This window comes from Erpetoichthys calabaricus, chromosome 17, assembly GCF_900747795.2.
Source record: "Erpetoichthys calabaricus chromosome 17, fErpCal1.3, whole genome shotgun sequence".
Taxonomy (NCBI): Eukaryota; Metazoa; Chordata; class Cladistia; order Polypteriformes; family Polypteridae; genus Erpetoichthys; species Erpetoichthys calabaricus.
In genome coordinates, this window is record NC_041410.2 from 82,203,517 (window position 1) to 82,222,795 (window position 19,279).

General features: G+C 43.3%; 1 protein-coding gene across 4 annotated transcripts in view; it reads left to right on the forward strand.

The window, feature by feature from the left end:
- Positions 1 to 19,279, forward strand: part of LOC114667785 (probable DNA double-strand break repair Rad50 ATPase) — a 79,867-nt gene that overhangs the window by 45,561 nt on the left and 15,027 nt on the right. For 3 of the 4 annotated variants that reach the window (XM_051920928.1, XM_028823236.2, XM_051920929.1), the window contains exon 2: positions 18,194 to 18,590. The exons of the other annotated variant lie outside the window; for it this stretch is intronic. In XM_051920928.1, coding sequence (XP_051776888.1) covers positions 18,549 to 18,590 — 42 coding nt within the window. In that variant the 5' untranslated portion in view covers positions 18,194 to 18,548. The remainder of the gene's footprint in view (positions 1 to 18,193; positions 18,591 to 19,279) is intronic. 4 annotated transcript variants of the gene reach the window in all.

The window sequence follows — 19,279 nt, forward strand, 5'->3', positions numbered from 1 at the left end:
ATGCTAATACATGAATACACTAATTTTATTTTCCATACATTACATCATCTTGACCTCGCTGTAACAATGCATTTGCTGTTTCTGCTGACTCACTATTCCAGCTGGTTTCTCACCATTTTTTCTACATTTTGTTATTGGTATCATTCCTTGCTTTCTGGCCTTTTAAACAACAGGTGTTCTTTTTCCCCCTTCTCTTGTCCTCGGGTAGTTTCTGTACGTCATTCTTTTCCTGTTCTATCCTTCCTTTCCCAATATTGGTAATTCTCCTTCAAGCTTTAACTAGAAAATGCAATACAGTAATCCCTCCTCCATCGCGGGGGTTGCGTTCCAGAGCCACCCGCAAAATAAGAAAATCCGTGAAGTAGAAACCATATGTTTATATGGTTATTTTTATATTGTCATGCTTGGGTCACAGATTTGCGCAGAAACACAGGAGGTTGTAGAGAGACAGGAACGTTATTCAAACACTGCAAACAAACATTTGTCTCTTTTTCAAAAGTTTAAACTGTGCTCCATGACAAGACAGAGATGACAGTTCTGTCTCACAATTAAAAGAATGCAAACATATCTTCCTCTTCAAAGGAGTGCGTGTCAGGAGCAGAGACTGTCAGAAACAGAGAGGAAAGCAAACAAATCAATAGGGCTGTTTGGCTTTTAAGTATGCGAAGCACCGCGGCACAAAGCTGTTGAAGGCGGCAGCTCACACCCCCTCCGTCAGGAGCAGAGAGAGAGAGACAGAGAAAAATCAATACGTGCCCTTCGAGCTTTTAAGTATGCGAAGCACCGTGCAGCATGTCGCTTCATGAAGCAGCTGCACACAGATGGTAGCAATGTGAAGATAATCTTTCAGCATTTTTAGACGAGCGTCCGTATCGTCTAGGTGTGCGAACAGCCCCCCTGCTCAATCCCCCTACGTCAGGGTCAGAGAAAGTCAGCGCAAGAGAGAGAGAAAAGTAAGCTGGGTAGCTTCTCAGCCATCTGCCAATAGCGTCCCTTGTATGAAATCAACTGGGCAAACCAACTGAGGAAGCAAGTACCAGAAATTAAAAGACCCATTGTCCGCAGAAATCCACGAACCAGCAAAAAATCCGCGATATATATTTAAATATGCTTACATATAAAATCTGCGATGGAGTGAAGCCGCGAAAGGCGAAGCGCGATATAGTGAGGGATTACTGTATAACTAATGTCTTTATTTAACTATTTGCTTGACATATCTTATTAGCTTGTCATGTCTACAGTAAGCTAAATCTAATGCTTTAGAAGCTGTTAATTACTTTTATGTCTATTTGTGCTAATACTGCTAATACATCATTTTTTTTATCTTCCATACCTTCTATACACGGGTACATGTATGCCTTTCTAAATAATGTCCAATCAATTCAGTTTGCTACAGGTGGCCACCTGTCAAGTTCTAGACAAACGTAAGGAGTATTAAAGCAAACAGCAAAGGGTGTGAATACTTCCATGAAGGAGAGATTTCAGTTTTCACTTTGTCATTAGGGCAAAAATGGCATCTTTGTCCATTTAAAATAAAATCTACAACACATGGAAGTTTGCAGAATGTGAGAGGGTCTGGAAACTGTACTTAGAAGAGTGCATTTTCTGGGATTTGTTGACCGTTAGCTTTCTGGCAGATTTCACCTCTTCTCCTCTTTTTGCCATGTTTGTGTATGCTCTAAAGCCATTGTAGTCTCCTCAATTTTTCCACCATTTCTTTAAGAAAGCAAGAGATTGCTAGAGGTGTGGTGACATCACATCAGTAATCTTCTAACTGACTGGTGATATTGTAAAATAATGCGGCACAGGAGGATCAGGTTCCACACCAAGGCCTAAAGGTATGGACTTTGATTTGACATGTGATGTGTATTGATGATCTCTGTTACGATTTAAATATTGTTTTGATGTTTCCCTTGTATCTCTCTGACCTGATGTTTAGACAACAGGGAAATGAAATGAGAAACTTTTAGGCTGTGAGGTGAGATCCCACTTCTGGCACCATGTGCAACCCTGAAGAAATGTCACTTGTGAGGAATGTGAAAGGACAAAAGAACACATAAAGTGAGGTGTTGGATGCTGTTCTGCCAACAAATGGAAGGAATGGCAGGCACTAGACAGAGCTGGTAGTGGATCAGGAGATGAGTACGTTATTAAAGAAATTGACAGTGTCTGAGCTGGAAAATTTTTAATACAAAAATAACAACCCTTAGTACGTAATCTTAAGTCAAAATCTGCAACAAGTGCATGCAAAATCTTTTGAGGAATTATTCACAATTTTGAACAAAGAAGCTAACCCAATACTGGGGAACATGGCCTAGGACCTGGGATCCATGTCTTAGCAAGTGCTACCCAAAATGGCAGTGCGTAAAAATGCAAAACATAACGATAGGAGATGAAGTAAATGCAGAATTAATTTATTCTGAAAATAACCCTAAATCATCTTCTTCTTCTTTCGGCTGCTCCCATTAGGGGTTGCTAATTAGGGGATCATCTTCTTCCATATCTTTCTGTCCTCTGCATCTTGTTCTGTTACACCCATCACCTGCATTTATTCTGAAAATAACCCTAAATCATCTTCTTCTTCTTTCGGCTGCTCCCATTAGGGGTTGCTAATTAGGGGATCATCTTCTTCCATATCTTTCTGTCCTCTGCATCTTGTTCTGTTACACCCATCACCTGCATGTCCTCTCATCACATCCATAAACCTTCGCTTAGGCCTTCCTCTGTTCCAATTACCTGGCAGCTCCATCTTTAGCATCCTTCTCCCAATATACCCAGCATCTCTCCTCTACACATGTCCAAACCAACGCAATCTCGCCTCTTGGACTTTGTCTCCCAACCATCCAACTTGAGCTGATCCTCTGATGTCCTCATTTCTAATCCTGTCCATCGTCGTCACACCCAATGCAAATCTTAGCATCTTTAACTCTGCTACCTCCAGCTCTGTCTCCTGCTTTCTGGTCAGTGCCACCGTCTCCAACCCATATAACATAGCTGGTCTCACTACCGTCCTGTAGACCTTCCCTTTCACTCTTGCTGATACCCATCTGTCACACACCCACTCCACCCTGCCTGCACTCTCCTCTTCACTTCTCTTCCACAGTCCCCATTACTCTGTACTGTTGATCCCAAGTATTTAAACTCATCCTTCGCCAACTCTACTCCCTGCGTCCTCACCATTCGACTGACCTCCCTCTCATTTACACACCTGTATTCTGTCGTGGTGGTCCTACTGACTTTCATTCCTCTTCTCTCTAGAGCATATCTCCACCTCTCCAGGGACTTCTCAACCTTCTCAACCTCAAACCCACTATTGCTACAGATCACAATATCATCAGCAAACATCACAGTCCATCATACTCCTGTCTAATCTCATCTGTCAACCTGTCCATCACCATTGCAAATAAGAAAGAGCTCAGAGCCGATCCCTGATGTAATCCCACCTCCAACTTGAATGCATCCATCACTCCTACTGCAGACCTCACCACTGTCACACTTCCCTCGTACATATCCTGTACAACTCTTACATACTTCTCTGCCACTCCTGACTTCCTCATACAATACCACAACTCCTCTCGAGGCACCCTGTCATATGCTTTCTCCAGGTCCCCAAAGACGCAATGCAACTCCTTATGGCCTTCTCTATAAACTTCTCCATCAACATCCTCAGAGCAAACATCACATCTGTGGTGCTCTTTCTTTGCATGAAAGCACTTTGCATGAAACCATACTGCTGCTCACTAATCATCACCTCACTTCTTAACCTATATAAATGTAATGAATTATTATTATTATTATTAACATAGCTTCCACTACTCTTTCCCATAACTTCATGCTGTGGCTCATCAATTTTATTCCCCTGTAGTTACTGCAGTCCTGCACATCCCCCTTATTCTTAAATATCGGCACCAGTACACTTCTTCTCCATTCCTCAGGCATTATTTCATTTTCCAAGATTCCATTAAACAATCTGGTTAAAAACTCCACTGCCATCTCTCCTAAACACCTCCATGCTTCCATAGGTATGTCATCTGGACCAATGGCCTTTCCATTTTTCATCCTCTTCATAGCTGTCAATACTTCGTCCGTGCTAATCCGTTGCACTTCCTGATTCACTATCTTCACATCATCTAACCTCTTCTCTCTCTCATTCTCTTCATTCATCAGCCTCTCAAAGTACTCTTTCCATCTGCTCAACACACTCTACTCGCTTGTGAGTACGTTTCCATCTTTATCACCCTAACCTGCTGCACATCTTTCTCAGCTCGGTCCCTCTGTCTAGCCAATCAGTACAGGTCCTTTTCTCCCTCCTTAGTGTTCAACCTCTCATGCAACTCATCATACGCCTTTTTCTTAAAATCCCTGAAAAGCATACTTGGTGCATTTGAAAAATTGTGTTATTCTGTTACAGTTACTACAGAAGTTTACAAAATCATTACATGTGATAGGAGCGAACCCTGTTTAATAGCTGAAAAAATTGGACAACACCAGGCAGCAATCCTCAATGGTCGTTTAATAACTGACGCCATCTTGATAGTGTTGGGGTGTTTCGAGTTATGATGGCGCTGGAGGTAAGAGTCTGCAGAGAGGTCAGGGTTCATCTTTTGGGTTGTGGTCTTCCTGCATGTCCCATGACATGAATGGGAAAATGCACATGAGGTTATTTCACCAATTCCTTCTCCAGTGTATCCTTAAAATTTATGTCCCTGTTGAAGGCACACACGACTAAATACTGTTTCATTTGTGAATTCCCCCTTGGGATTAATAAAGTGTCTGTCTGTCTGTCTGTCTGTCTGTCTGTCTGTCTGTCTGTCTGTCTGTCTGTCTGTCTGTCTGTCGTAGTCATCATTGGCACCATTTGGTAAGATTATGCTTTCTCTGGTGGAGCTGTTTTGTGTTTCTGATTGTCATGAGTGCCTTAATTTCCTGGAGCTGTGTGGTTGTCACTTTTATAAAAACACCCTAACCTTCTAAACAAGACACTACACTTACAGCCGAGTCTAAAACTGCAATGTGAATGGAGAAAACATGGACGTTTGTGGACGAAGACTCTCTCTATAGTCACATTATGATTTGTTTGTGCTTATTACGTGGCATTTCCCTGATTGGATCCTGCTCATAACAATGTCCCATTCCTTGACTGGTCACCTTTCATGGAAGAAAACCATATTTTAACATGGTGGACGAAGAAGAGTTGCAATTTAAATGCAGCACAACAAGCAGGATGGGAAGCATTTTGTACAGTTAGGATGCTGCATACATGTATGAGATAATTTACCAGCTGCTACTGTTTTGCGATAATTTCCATGGATGGCAGGTTTACTGTCCTGGTGCATGCATGCCTAGTGTAGTCAAACATGTACGTCATCTACGTTTTCGGTTGCTTTAATGTGAATGGAGATACTTTCATAGATGAACTGAAAACTCTCTGCTATGGACATAGATCATTTCTGTTTAAAAATTATTTTTTTAAATCAAAATGTAGATGTGTGGATGTAGCCTTGGTGTTCCAGGCACTGCAATGTTCTGGTGGTTTTTCTGTTAACACCGTTCAAAGAATGGCAGACATCTTTTGTTAGTCTTTGTTCTAACCTGTCCAAGAGGACTTTAATAAAAAGTCCTTATCTACCATAACATCCATCCATCCATTTTCCAACCCGCTGAATCCGAACACAGGGTCACGGGGGTCTGCTGGAGCCAATCCCAGCCAACACAGGGCACAAGGCAGGGAACCAATCCCGGGCAGGGTGCCAACCCACCGCAGCTACCATAACATGTTATGTCATTTTCTAACCCGCTTAATTCAGACCACACTTGTGGGGGATGCTAGAGTCCCAGCTAGCACAGGGTACAAGGTAGGAACAAACCCTGGACAGGGTACCAGTCGACCGTAAGGCAAACACACACACACACGCACCAACGAGGGCCAATTTAGCATCTCCATCCATCCATCCATCCATTTTCCAACCCGCTAAATCCAAACATAGGGTCACAGGGGTCTGCTGGAGCCAATCCCAGCCAACACAGGGCACAAGGCAGGGAACCAATCCTGGCCAGGGTGCCAACCCACCGCAGGACACACACAAACACACCCACACACACACTAGGGCCAATTTAGAATCGCCAATCCACCTAACCTGCATGTCTTTGGACTGTGGGAGGAAACCGGAGCGCCCGGAGGAAACCCACACACACACGGGGAGAACACACAGGGAAGACCCAGGACATAAAACCAGGTCTCCATACTGTGAGGCAGGAATGCTAGCACTGAGCCACCATGCCACCCTCAACCACAACAGTTTTATGTCATCATTTTTATCTTGCTGATTGCTCAAAGCACACAAGGAGGCATTTCAGTGTGAAGTCCAACCTGAAATGTGTCATATAATTACAGATCGACCCCACATGTCTGACAACCATAGTCTAGTTATGGCAGCCCATCAGCTTTTATTGGCTTGTTGAGTAATCGGCCCTCTTTCATTCTGAAACACACGTTCCTGTTTTCCAGCTTATCATATCAGCTCCCTTATCATCAGATCAGCTGCTCCTGAGCCCTTTGTTAACTACCTTTTGATTGGCATGGTGAGCAAATGTGCACTCTGTCACTAACCCTGTGACTTTGGGACTTTCCCTAAATCCCATAAAGTGATCCTGCAAGCCATTGGACAAATGGCTTCATTGCGGTCACTCTTTTTATATTTGAACATGGTTATGTTAACTGGACATCCTGTATTTCTGATTACTACTCCGTATACCAGCTTCAATTTACAGTCCACTGTGGTCATCTGAGTGAATAATGAGCTGCTTAAATAGTGAATTATGGGGTGCCAACCCAGCTCTCTCCATTTACTTGTAAGGAAAACAAAAACATTGCACTATGGTGTTCAGAAAAGGCCTCCCTGTAACACTTGGGCTGGTTAAAGTACTATTACATACAGTTTTTGAGCAGGCTATGGTGCTCTTTCCTTAGGTCACTTAAACTAGAAATGACGCCTCCTTCTAGTCAGGGGTATCCAGCTCTGGTCCGGGTGGGTCGCAGTAGCTGCAGGTTTTCATTCTAACCTTTTTCCTAATCGGTGAGCAGTTTTCACTGCTAATTAACTCCTTTTCCCTTCATTTTAATAGCCCTGTTTTTAAGAATTCAGTCCTGTGAGTTGATTAATTTCTTCTTTAAATGGCAGCCAAACAGAAATGAGATGTGAAACGAGCCAACAGATGACCAGCTACATTGGAACGTCAAACTCCAACCAGTTTCTTAATGAGAAAAAGCTGTTACTGAGTATCAGGACTTGTTGCTGCTCTCGTTCTGCCACAGCAGTCTGTTGTTTTTCTGTTTTTTGCTAAGACCACCGTCGAGATGTTTTGGTGACCTGAGCAGACCAACATGGCCAAGACCTTCACCTTTCTTTATTTGCAGGTGAGCTGGTCATGTCTCCTTATTGTTTGGCTGCTCATTAAGGAAAAAGAAACAACCGAGGCGTCTGAGTCACGTCAATTAAAACTAAGACAAAACAAGTTACCGTATATACACACGTATAAATCGGGTCTTGAAACCCGAAACATCGATCATAAAATCAGACCTCGACTTACACGCCCGTTCAAAAATACAACACTTACATTTTTTTTTTACATCTTCTTGCCTCCTCCAATCTCACACCAGTTTCTCAGGCACATCGAATTTTGTTGCAGCAGCACAGTTGCCAGTTTCTTTCGCTACTTCAACAACGTTTAATTTAAAACAGCATCATATTTTCTTCTGATCAAACGCTCCATCGTAGATAAAGGATGCTCTTACGATAAAGGTGTATGAGGGTGCGAGTTACAAAAAACACAAATCAGTGCAAACGTTGCTTTGGAAAAGTTTGGGTATTACCGTGTGGTCAGGTACGCACAGTAGCGAGAGAGAGAGGTTAGGAGCACGCGCTGATACAGCACATTGCCGCACCCTGTGACGATGCGGGTTTGCTGCATGCTCCCATCTGCTGTCCGGGAGCCCTTAACCCGACACTGTCTGTAATGGTACCGATGAGCTAAGCAGTGAGGCAACAACATAGCAAGGGGATGGTGCAAAAGTGTCAAGTGCTTTTATTTAAAAACAACAACAAAACAATGTCCAAATAAATAAGGTGCAGTGATTCAAAAATCTTCATTAAATAAATAATCCGTAAAAGCAAAACGTGGAGGTAAAAATCAATAAATAGAAAAAAAACACAATCCTTTAAAAATGAGGTTAAAATAATGCAGGAAGCATTCCTTTAAAAAAAAACAACAACAAGCCCGGTGTCTCCTTTCCTCTGGCGGCTCCCCTGCTTCACCCTTCTGGGCCCTGCAACAGGAGAGTCGCCCTCTCAGCAGCGGGCCTTCTCTCCACTGTCCAACTGTTCGGTTCGCCTTACCGATCCCTGGCTATGGTAGGCCCCGCCAAACAGTGACTTGGGATTCCCCAACGACCAGGGCTCTCACGCTGGAGAAATCCACATCCCAAGTCCTGACTCCTGCTGCCTTACGCAGAGAGTCATCCACCCTTCATCACTGGTCACTCCCGCTACGTGATCACACATCGGGAGCGACCACTACTACTTCTCCCGAGTGTCGGCCCAACACCAAGGCTTCCTGTACAGCTGCATGCGCGAGCCTGCACTCGCTCGCTCGCCCACACCGGCTTTCTCTCTCCACTTCCTGCTCCTTCGTTCTCGTTCTCTCTTTTCTTCTCCCCTTCTAGCCGACTCGTGCTTCTGTTTTATCAGGAGGGCATGGCAGCTGTAGCAAATTGGCAGCCCCAGGAACAATCACGGATGCGGGGCGGTCTCTTACCTGTGCACTTGGGTGAGAAACTCCCACATCGCGAATCGCCCTGAGAACGGCTTCAGCCACACAACCACCATGCTGCGAGCATGGTGATTATTTATTTTAAAATGGGCCTTTGATGGGAGCTGTGGACCCGCTATACTACACACCCACATAGAAAAAAAATGACTGTGTGCTCCGTGGTTACTCTCTCAGGTGGGCGTCAGCATATCATAATCTCTTGGACCAATAGCGTGAGTTTTCTGCATTCGACTTGTACGACTGACATTATAAAATTCCAGAAGTTAACCATCCATCCATCCATTTTCCAACCCGCTGAATCCGAACACAGGGTCACGGGGGTCTGCTGGAGCCAATCCCAGCCAACACAGGGCACAAGGCAGGAAACAATCCTGGGCAGGGTGCCAACCCACCGCAGGACACACACAAACACACACACACACACCAAGCACACACTAGGGCCAATTTAGAATCGCCAATCCACCTAACCAGCATGTCTTTGGACTGTGGGAGGAAACCGGAGTGCCCGGAGGAAACCCACGCAGACATGGGGAAATACCAGAAGTTATACGATGAAATCAAGTCCTGACGTATCCGTGAGTATATACAGTAATCAGAAGCAAAAGCGGCTCACTAATTAAGAAGATGGGTAGAATGAAAACCTGCAGCCACTGCAGCCAACCAGGACCGGAGTTGGACACCCCTGTTCTAGGCGGTCTGCCTTTTATGGCCCATGGATTGGAAGCGGTGGAGTCATTTGCCTTCAATGGGCAATTTCTCTACATTGTGGAGGAAAAAGAAGACAAGGCAGTTAGTGGCAGCACCCCCTCTCGGCTTAGGGTGGTAACACGTACCTGTGAGGAACTCGGAGGGAGACCCTCTGACGCGCATGCATGACACCAGACTCATTCTTAATGTTCTGTCATGTGTGGTTTACATGACTCCTTTTTCATTCAGTTATCCTGTGCCGATAATGTTTCACGTAGATGAGTGCAGTATGTTAATCACCAATTATGTTAGTTAGTTTCAGAACTAATCCATATTACTAACCGAGAATGCTAAACCGGATGATGGACGCAGGCACATCCGGCCATGGGCCGTAGCTGCAAAAAGACGTACTGCGCAGGCGCAAAAAGAGTCCGCGAGAGTCGGCTGAGGAGCCGAGAAAGGTGGACAAAAGAGGGCGAGAGAGGCGGATGAGGGGCCGCGAGAGGCGCAGGCGCAAAAAGAGTCCACGAGAGTCGGAGAAAGGCGGAGAAAAGAGGGCGACAAAGGCGGATGAGGGGCCGCGAGTGGCGGACAAGACCACAGAAAAAAGGAGTGAGCACATGCAAAAAGGAGACATGAGGCGCAAAGTCAAACGCAGGAAAAGCACGAAACACATTGCACACGAAACTAGACCCGAAAAAAAAAAAAAAAAAAAGAGGCTCGCGCACAACAGCAAGACACCCCCCCCCCACCTACAGGCACCGGACGGGACACACACCAAGAGGGGGATTCAACAAGCCCATGGAACACAAAAAAAAGAACACAAAACCACCCCACAGACCCTACAAGCGAGGGACGGGACACACACAAAGAGGGGGATTCAACAAGACACAGGAACACAAAAAGAAAGAAGACGCTCGCGCAACAACAATCCTCAACAATCATCCCCCCCCCCCACATCCATAAGAAGTGACACCCAAAGCCACATATTCTAAAGTGAACGTCAGCACCTTCACACTAGACAGCATAGGTGTCAGCATTGGTGGATCTCCTTACAGTAAAGCACTATTAACCGTTCAACTGCAGAAAAGGAAACATATTAACAGTGACTGCGATCCTTCTTATTACTTATCCATATTTCGCATGCTGAGAAAGAAACAAGTCATGAATACACGGTCACGGGTACAAAACGAAAAGGAAAGGATAACAGGAACAAACACACGAACACGAAAGAAACAACAAAATAGACGGCTATGCAGCATAGGTGGATCTCATTACCATAAGGCACTATTAACCGTACAACCGCAGAAAAGTCTCCATATTAACAGTGAGTGCAATACTTCTTATTACTTTTCCATATTTCTAAAAGAAAAAATGTCTCGACTCCAAAAACGCAAAGCTCAACTAAAGCTTCTAACTAACGATGTACCTAAAAGTAAAAACTTTATGAACTGCGTTAGATCCTACAATAGTTCATTTGCTTTTAGTAAATATCAGGCCACCAAAAGGCAATGGCCCATACTGCTTTCCCATATGTGCACAAATACTGCATCGCATTGGAACAGTGCACCCTGAAACAAATCAACAACGCAAATATGCACAAATCTACATCCTGGATCCACATGACGCAAACTATCAATCAAAGTGCTGCATCGCAACAGGCACGGATTCAAAACGAAACACCTCCCGTCTCAGACATACGTTAACGGCAAGGAAGGCTACAACGGGCGTCTCACACAGCACAGGCAAATCGATTAGAGCTCCAAAACAACACGTCCCAAATACTACACATGCAACAACGCGCCTCTCAAACGGCACAAGCAAAACATACACCGGGAAAATTCATTCGGATTAATAAATGTCATTTGCAATCATTGTCATTCAGTTCACTTCCCTGAAGAAACAACTGGTAATACAAGTAATACATTTAGACGTTGTTGTCAAAAGGGTCAAATTAGACTGCCTCCTTTACATTCATATACTGAATATCTACAGAAGATTCTAACTGACGATGTACCTGAAAGTGAAATCTTTATCAACTACATTAGATCCTACAAATCGGTATCCACTATGAACATTAACGGTGGCACTGCACGTGACATCCGTCTTCAAAAAATGTTGTTTATTGATGAATGTACAATGGCATGAAGTCACTTACTCAACACCATTCATAAACTTCTACAAACGTTTATGAATAATAATATTCGATTTGGAGGAAAGGTACTTTTATTAGGAGGAGATTTTAAACAGTGATTAGCTATTCTTCCAGATGCCATGCACTCAGCTATTGTTCAGTGCACCTTAAAATACGCAGACAATTGGCATTGCTTTCAAAAGATACAGTTAGTAAAAAAGATACGATGTCCAGAACCAGATCATAACAATTGCTTATTACAACTGAGAGATGGTACACTCACCAATACAGATGGACTTCAGCCACATATTATTACAATTCCTCAAGCCTTTATCTGCGACGACTTAGTTACAGAGAGATTTGGAACAGCAATCTCATTAGACCAAATGCCCCTTTTAACACAACGCACTATATTATGTCCAAAAAATATTAATGTGGAAAACATAAATACCCAAGTCATTCCATTACTTCCTGGAGAGACACAACTCTTTCTAAGCTCTGACAAAGTTGACTCTGATCACGATAATGACCATCTTCATTGACCTTACAAGTTCTGACCTGGAATTACCTTTTACACTTAAACGGCATGTACAAAGAAATTTTCCAATAAACCTTTACACTGTGCCACACACTTTATTGTTTGCTTTCTATTTGCATCATCTACACCGTCACACTATTCTATATCTCATTCATACATCACGCTCTTTGTCATTCCCAACACCAGGGGTTGGCGAGCGAAGCGAGCAGGGGGCAGAGCCCCCTAGTCCTGAAAGAAAATATGTCAGAATTAAATTCCTTGAATTAGAAAAACACCTCACTTCACATATAGAACTCCAGAAAACTCCGCAGGATCTGGAAAATAAAACAGTAAGTCATCATCTACAGTAATCCCTCCTCCATCGCGGGGGTTGCGTTCCAGAGCCACCCGCGATATAAGAAAGTCCGCGAAGTAGAAACCATATGTTTATATGGTTATTTTTATATATTTTAAGCCCTTATAAACTCTCCCACACTATTATAAACATTTCACGCACAATTATACAGCATAAACCCTTTGTATTCTCTTAGATATTAGGTAAGATTCGTTGAAATTATGTATGTAAACACAGTTTACATACAGTAAAACCTAAATATTATTTTAAAGATATCGAGCGTCTCCAATATCACATATGTTACAGCCATTACAACAGACAGGCCACCAGCAATAAATACGTACAATGCAAGAAAAATTGTATACAGTAAAATGTGTGTACAGTGACACTAAACTATGTACATGTAATAAGTACTGTACGTAAATAATTAATTATGGTTACTCACCAACAATGACACGACGACTTGTCCGATAACGATGAGTTTAATTTTACTGCACAACAAAGGATAGCGTTACAGCTCTTCTAAAGGAGCCTCTTCAGGCGACTGTGTAGCACCGCCGTTGTTCTTCTTCCAGCACTCTTCAATCCAAATTCCTAAAGCAGATTTCACCCAGACTACTGCCTTATCACGTCCCCTTGCAACTCGTTTTGCACTCTGGTTAAAAGACACTGCGGCCGTAGATCTTATATGCTTTTCCTCCTTTTTAAATAAAAAGAATCGTGGACTCATTTATGCTGTAATGGTGTCCTGCAGCGGTGTAGATGTTTCCTTCCTTCAACATATCCAAAACTTTTACCTTTTCTGCAATCATTTGCATCTTAATGCTGAATGAGTGAGATTAGACTTCCTGGTTAATGCAGCACTCCGTCGCTGAGCCAATCAGCAGCACACATTAGCTTAACCGCGTGCTCTGATTGGGTAGCTTCTCAGCCATCCGCCAATAGCGTCCCTTGTTTGAATTCAAATGCGTCCCTTGTTTGAATTCAAATGGGCAAATCAACTGAGGAAGCACACGTACTGTAGACCGCAGACATCCGCGAAGCAGTGAAAAATCCGCGATATATATTCACATATGCTTACATTTAAAATCCGCGATGGAGTGAAGCCGCGAAAGACGAAGCGCGATATAGCGAGGGATCACTGTATATCAGTGGTTCTCAATCTGTGGGGCGGGGCACGAAGTAACAAAAAGGGGGGTGCGAAGATGTGAAAAAAGAAAACGAAATGAAAATATGAAAAATACATCTATTGAAACCAAAACAAATTAACTTAAACTACATTCTGATACTAGAAAAATAAATATAGAGTTAGATAAATGTCGATAAAAGTTCAGTAGGTATAATAAAATATGCATCTATGATATATCATTAATTAAAAAAGAACAAATTGGGATTAGTGGATTCCTTTCAAAAAAAGTTAGGGGGGGGGGCGCGATTAAAACTGTTATGAAAACTCGAGTCGCAAATACTTAAAGGATGAGAAATGCTGATCTGTATTATAACTTAACAATGCAGCTTATACAATCACTGGCCAAATTATTACGAACACCTGCCTATCCGTGCAATTATGCAATCAACCAATCATGTGGCAGCAGTACAATGCATAAAGTCGTGCAAGTACAGGTTAGTTGCTTCAGTTAATGTTCCCACCAAACACCAGAATGGGGAAAAAAAGAAGTAATCAAAGTGATTTTTGGTTGTTGGTGCCAGATGGGCTGGTTTAAGTGTTTCTGTAACTGCCGATCTCCTGGGATTTTCACACAAGACAATTTGTAGAGTTTACTCAAAATGGTATGAAAAACAAAAAAACCTCCAGTGAGTGGCAGTTCTGTGAATGGAAAGGCCGCCTCGAGGATGACAAAGGTCAGAGGAGAATGGCCAGCCTAGTATGAGCTAACAAAACAGCTGTGATAACTCAACCACTCTACACATCTGTGGTGAGCAGAAAAGCTTTTTCCAGCGCTCAACACTTTGAACCTTAAAGTTGATGAGCTACAACCAACAGCAGAAGACCATGTCAGGTTCCACTTCTGTCAGCCAAGAACAGGAAGCTGAGGTTGCAGTGGGCACAGGTTCACCAAAACTGGACGGCTGAAGGCAGGAACCAATGAAACCTGGTCTGCTGAGGTGCACAGAGGTTGGGTCTGTCAGGATTGGGCACCAACAGCATGAATCCATACACTCGACCTGCCTTGTGTCAGGCTGGTGGTGATGTAACGGTGTGAGGAATGTTTACTTGACACATTTTGGGCTCGTTAACTCCTTGAGGGCTGAATATTTTTTACAAAAATCACAGTTTTCGGTAAAGCACACAAAGCAATCAACAACAACATTTATTTCTATAGCACATTTTCATACAAATGATGTAGCTCAAAGTGCTTTACAAGATAAAGAAAGAAAAAAAGAAAAATATAAAAATAAGATTAGGCAATACTAATTACTGCGGTGGGTTGGCACCCTGCCCGGGATTGGTTCCTGCCTTGTGCCCTGTGTTGGCTGGGATTGGCACCAGCAGACCCCCGTGACCCTGTGTTCAGATTCAGTGGGTTGGAAAATGGATGGATGAATACTAATTAACATAGAATAAAAGTAAAGTCCGATGGCCAGGGAGGAGAGAAAAATGGCTGGAGAAGAAAAACAAAATCTGCAGGGGTTCCAAGGGCATGAGACCACCTGGCCAGCCCCCTCTAGGCATTTTACCTGACATTAATGATCTCAATCAGACCTCATGGTTTTTAGGCTCCACGTGGAAGAATTAGATGATGATGGTCATGACGACCTCTGGCCTTCAGTCCACATCGTTTTACACACAAATCAACACAACATTTCTGTTGCAGTCTCTTGTGGCTCAAGCCTCTCATGGGGCAGCAAGATAGGTGGTAGGAATGCGCGGCAAGCTGGCTGCCATACCATGTTTGTGGGGCATGGGTGGCAGCAGCGGTTGTGGTCGTAGTGCAACAAAATCTAGTCTGTACCTCTTGTCATTGTAAGTGTCGGTCCCTGTAGGCGCATCAGCCGATCAGCTGATGCTGGTACCTCACGATCCTTTTCGAGTCCTAGCATCAAAATCAGAGTTTGGCAAGTCAGAGTCCAATTCAGAGATAACATGCAAAACGTTGTTCATGGAGTATTTTGCTTTGCACATTCACTTCGATATCTCGCCAGATATCTCAATGCCATTTTTGCCACTGGTTGCTCTTCGCAACTTATGTAAGTGCAGGGAATCTCGGTCAAACCAACAAAGCTAACATTCCTTCTAGCAAAGAGAGTCAAAGTAAAACGTAATGGCGGGTTCGGTCATCTGTTTACAACTGATTACCACCCTTAACACCTCCTTTTGACAAAAGTCGACGTCCACCCTGAAAGAGTTAATACCATCCAATCATCACGTGAACGCTAAGGCCCAACGAAGTATTGTTGCTGACCAAGTTCATCCCTTCATGGCCCTAATTCTCTCATCTACTAATGGCTACATCCAACATGATAATGCAAAATGTTACAAAGCAAAGTACGTGAAAATGAGTCCAGGGTTCCTCAGTGGCCTTCCCAGGCACCAGATCTGAATGAAGAAAAACTTCTTTGGGATGTCTGTCGAACAGCATGCATGTGCAGCTGACTGATCTGCAGACATTCCACAATGCCATCATGTTCACATGGACTAGAATCTCCAAGGAAATGTTTCCAACATTTTGTGAGCTCCATGTCATGAAGAACTGAGGCTGATCTCAGATAGAAAAGGAGGCCTTACCCGGTATTGGATTACTGGTCGTAAGAATTTAGTCTGCGAGTATATGACTTACTCTGCTTCTGTAGAGTTGTATGTGTGAACATGTGTGAAAGTGCCTGTGAACAGTTGGTGGTGATGGTGCGGAAGATGAAAACATCAACTTACAATATCCCGTAGAATATCTACAACCGTTAACACCATCCAGTCTTCCACCACACAAATTACCCTTGAAAGAAGGATGTATCGTAATGTTATTGAGTAATTTATGTCTGAGTGATGGGCTATGCAATAGGACAAGATTAGTTCTATTCAAAATTGGTCCAACAATTCTGACATGTAAAATTTTAACAGGCAACAAGTAAGGTAATGTAGTACATCTTCCGTGGATAACATTAGACACCAAAGGAGACCTCGATATGCCATTCGTATTAAAATGTGTACAGTTTCCTGTTAGAATAGCTTTTGCTATGACAATTAACAAATCACAGGGACAAACATTTGAAAAAGTCAGTTTATTTATTAGTACTAGGGTGTTGTACCATGTTAGCCATTATGAATGTAGAGAAAAGCCAAGCAAAATGACCCCTTTTATTGGCTAACTAAAAAGATTACAATATGCAAGCTTTCGAGACAACTCAGGCCCCTTCTCTTGCCTGAAGAAGGGGCCTGAGTTGCCTTGAAAGCTTGCATATTGTAATCTTTTTCGTTAGCCAATAAAAGGGGTCATTTTGCTTGGCTTTTCTCTACAGTTTATGTATTAGAAAGAAACAAATGAAACTCACTCACAGGCCGTTATAAGTTGCATTGTCTAATTACTCTCTGTAATGTAAAATAGTTAGTTGTATTATGCATATGTAACAATTCCTATGAAAATAACATCTGTTTAAATTGTACATACGCGTCCCGATATGCGAGCCGTGAAGTGGCTAGTATGTAGCACCTGCACACAGGGGTTGGCGAGCGAAGTGAGCAGAAGGCAGAGCCCCCTAGTAATACTTAAAATTGAATTGTAGTGGATATACTTTGGACTTTTTGTCAATGATCAGCAGAAAAAGACTCTTTAAAGATGTGATCAATTCCTTTGCGTTTTCTAATTGTAAATAATTTGGAACACTTCTGCAGATATCTCTTTTCACTTTGACATTTCCCCATACACATTCTGACAGCTTGTTGTGGAAATTCTGCATTGCTTGATGTAACATGTCAAGAGGAATGCCAGCGATTTCCTCTTCAGTCCTCCTTTTCAGTTTAGCATATGGTTGCCGGACGTGTGCGGTACACTTGGCTTTTAAGATGTCCCCACAGAAAAAACAAAATCACATACAGTGAGATCTGGGGATCTCGGAGGCCATGGAATGTCACCATTGTGCGAAATGTCGTGCCTTCAAAGCAATCATTGAATAGCTGCCATCGATTGTCATGTAGGTAGTATGCAAAGTGGCTCCACCTGGGGACTTCTTTTATTAAGGCTGAAATCGTTTCTTCGAAATTACGCACCCATGTTGTAATCGCATGAGCAGATGGGACACGATCGTGACATCCTAACTGGTAATGACGCCGAATTTCCCTTAGAATCACCATTCTTGTAAAAGGCTTTCACAGCGAACACTCATTGCGCCCTGCTCTATTATAACTAACAACAAGGGGTTCTAAACGAGATCGCATTGATTCCAAACAACCGCTGACGCCCCAGGGTCGCCAACACCTAGTTCCAAAATTTCCCATCTCCCTGCTGCACCACCCTGTACAAGCTAAAAGGTCGTAACTGAGAATCTGTCCTATGTTATGTTTATCCTAAACGCTAAACCAAAAGCCAAAGTCAAAGCCACAAAAAGATTTCAAAGCACTATCAGTGAATAATAACAATCACAATGGTGTCAGGCTAACTGTAATCTTCATTGTCTCTTGGTTTCCTTTCACACGCCTGCTGTCATTGCATTTCAGACGCTGGCCAGTTTCCTGGATACCTTCTCAAATAAAGTTGAAAACCTTCAAAATGTCAACCTGGACCTTCTTGAGCAAGTAAAAGACCACATGCAGAGCTCGGACAGGAAGGAGAAACAGAACATGATGGCAATCAGAGAAGTCCAGAGGAACCTCTTGAAACTGCGCCACCGGCTGAACATGCTGGAGCTGGAGAATGACGAGGAGGATGAGTTGGACAATCGAAAAGCCAAAGAACATGGGCTAAATACCAGGCATCACAAATCCAGCAAAGGGCGAAACTTGAAAAGCTGGCGGCCGGCATGGATGAAGAAGACATTAAAAAACCCATTGAAAGAGAAAGACATGGAAGGAGATGGCAAGAAAAGAACTTCTAGGGAGCAGACATCTGAGGAAGGTAGGAAGCACTTGTGAGAAGCAGAGCAGAGGAAGTGCATGGTGGAATTGGGGGGTGTGAATGCATGTGGCATTGAGGTTATGAGGCTTTCAAGAAAGAAAAAGGGGGAAAACAGGGGCACTTAATAATGGAATATATAAATATGGGGTTTGGAGCAACAAGGGAAGAGTGCAAATTAGTGTGTAAAATAATAAGCAGGGTGGCTGGATATCATGGCCGGCCTTTACACTAGTACAGTGAGTGCTGTCTAGAGTGGAGGCAGAACCTCAATGTTTTACCCAGTTGATTCGGTGGTTTGTCAGCGGTGTGTTCTGCTCCTACCCTGTTCAGTGCTGGCATGGACTGGGTGTTGGGCAAGGTCGTGGGGTCCAGTAGCTGTAGGGCATCTATTGGTGAAGAAAGATTCACTGATCTTGACTTTGCTGATGATGCTATAATCTTCACAAAGTCAATGGAGGCTCTGATTAGGCTCTCGAGAGACTTAGTGAGGAGTCTGAGTGTCTGGGCTTGTGAGTGTCCTGATATATGAGCTCTTGGGCGTCAGCAGTGTGTCTGTCTGCGGAGAGAGTGTCAACCTCATCTAGAGGTTTACTTACCTCAGCAGGGACATTCATGTCTCTGGTGACTATTCCAATGAAGTCAGAGGATGGATTGGGAGAGTTTGAAGGGTCATGAGGTCACTGGAAAGG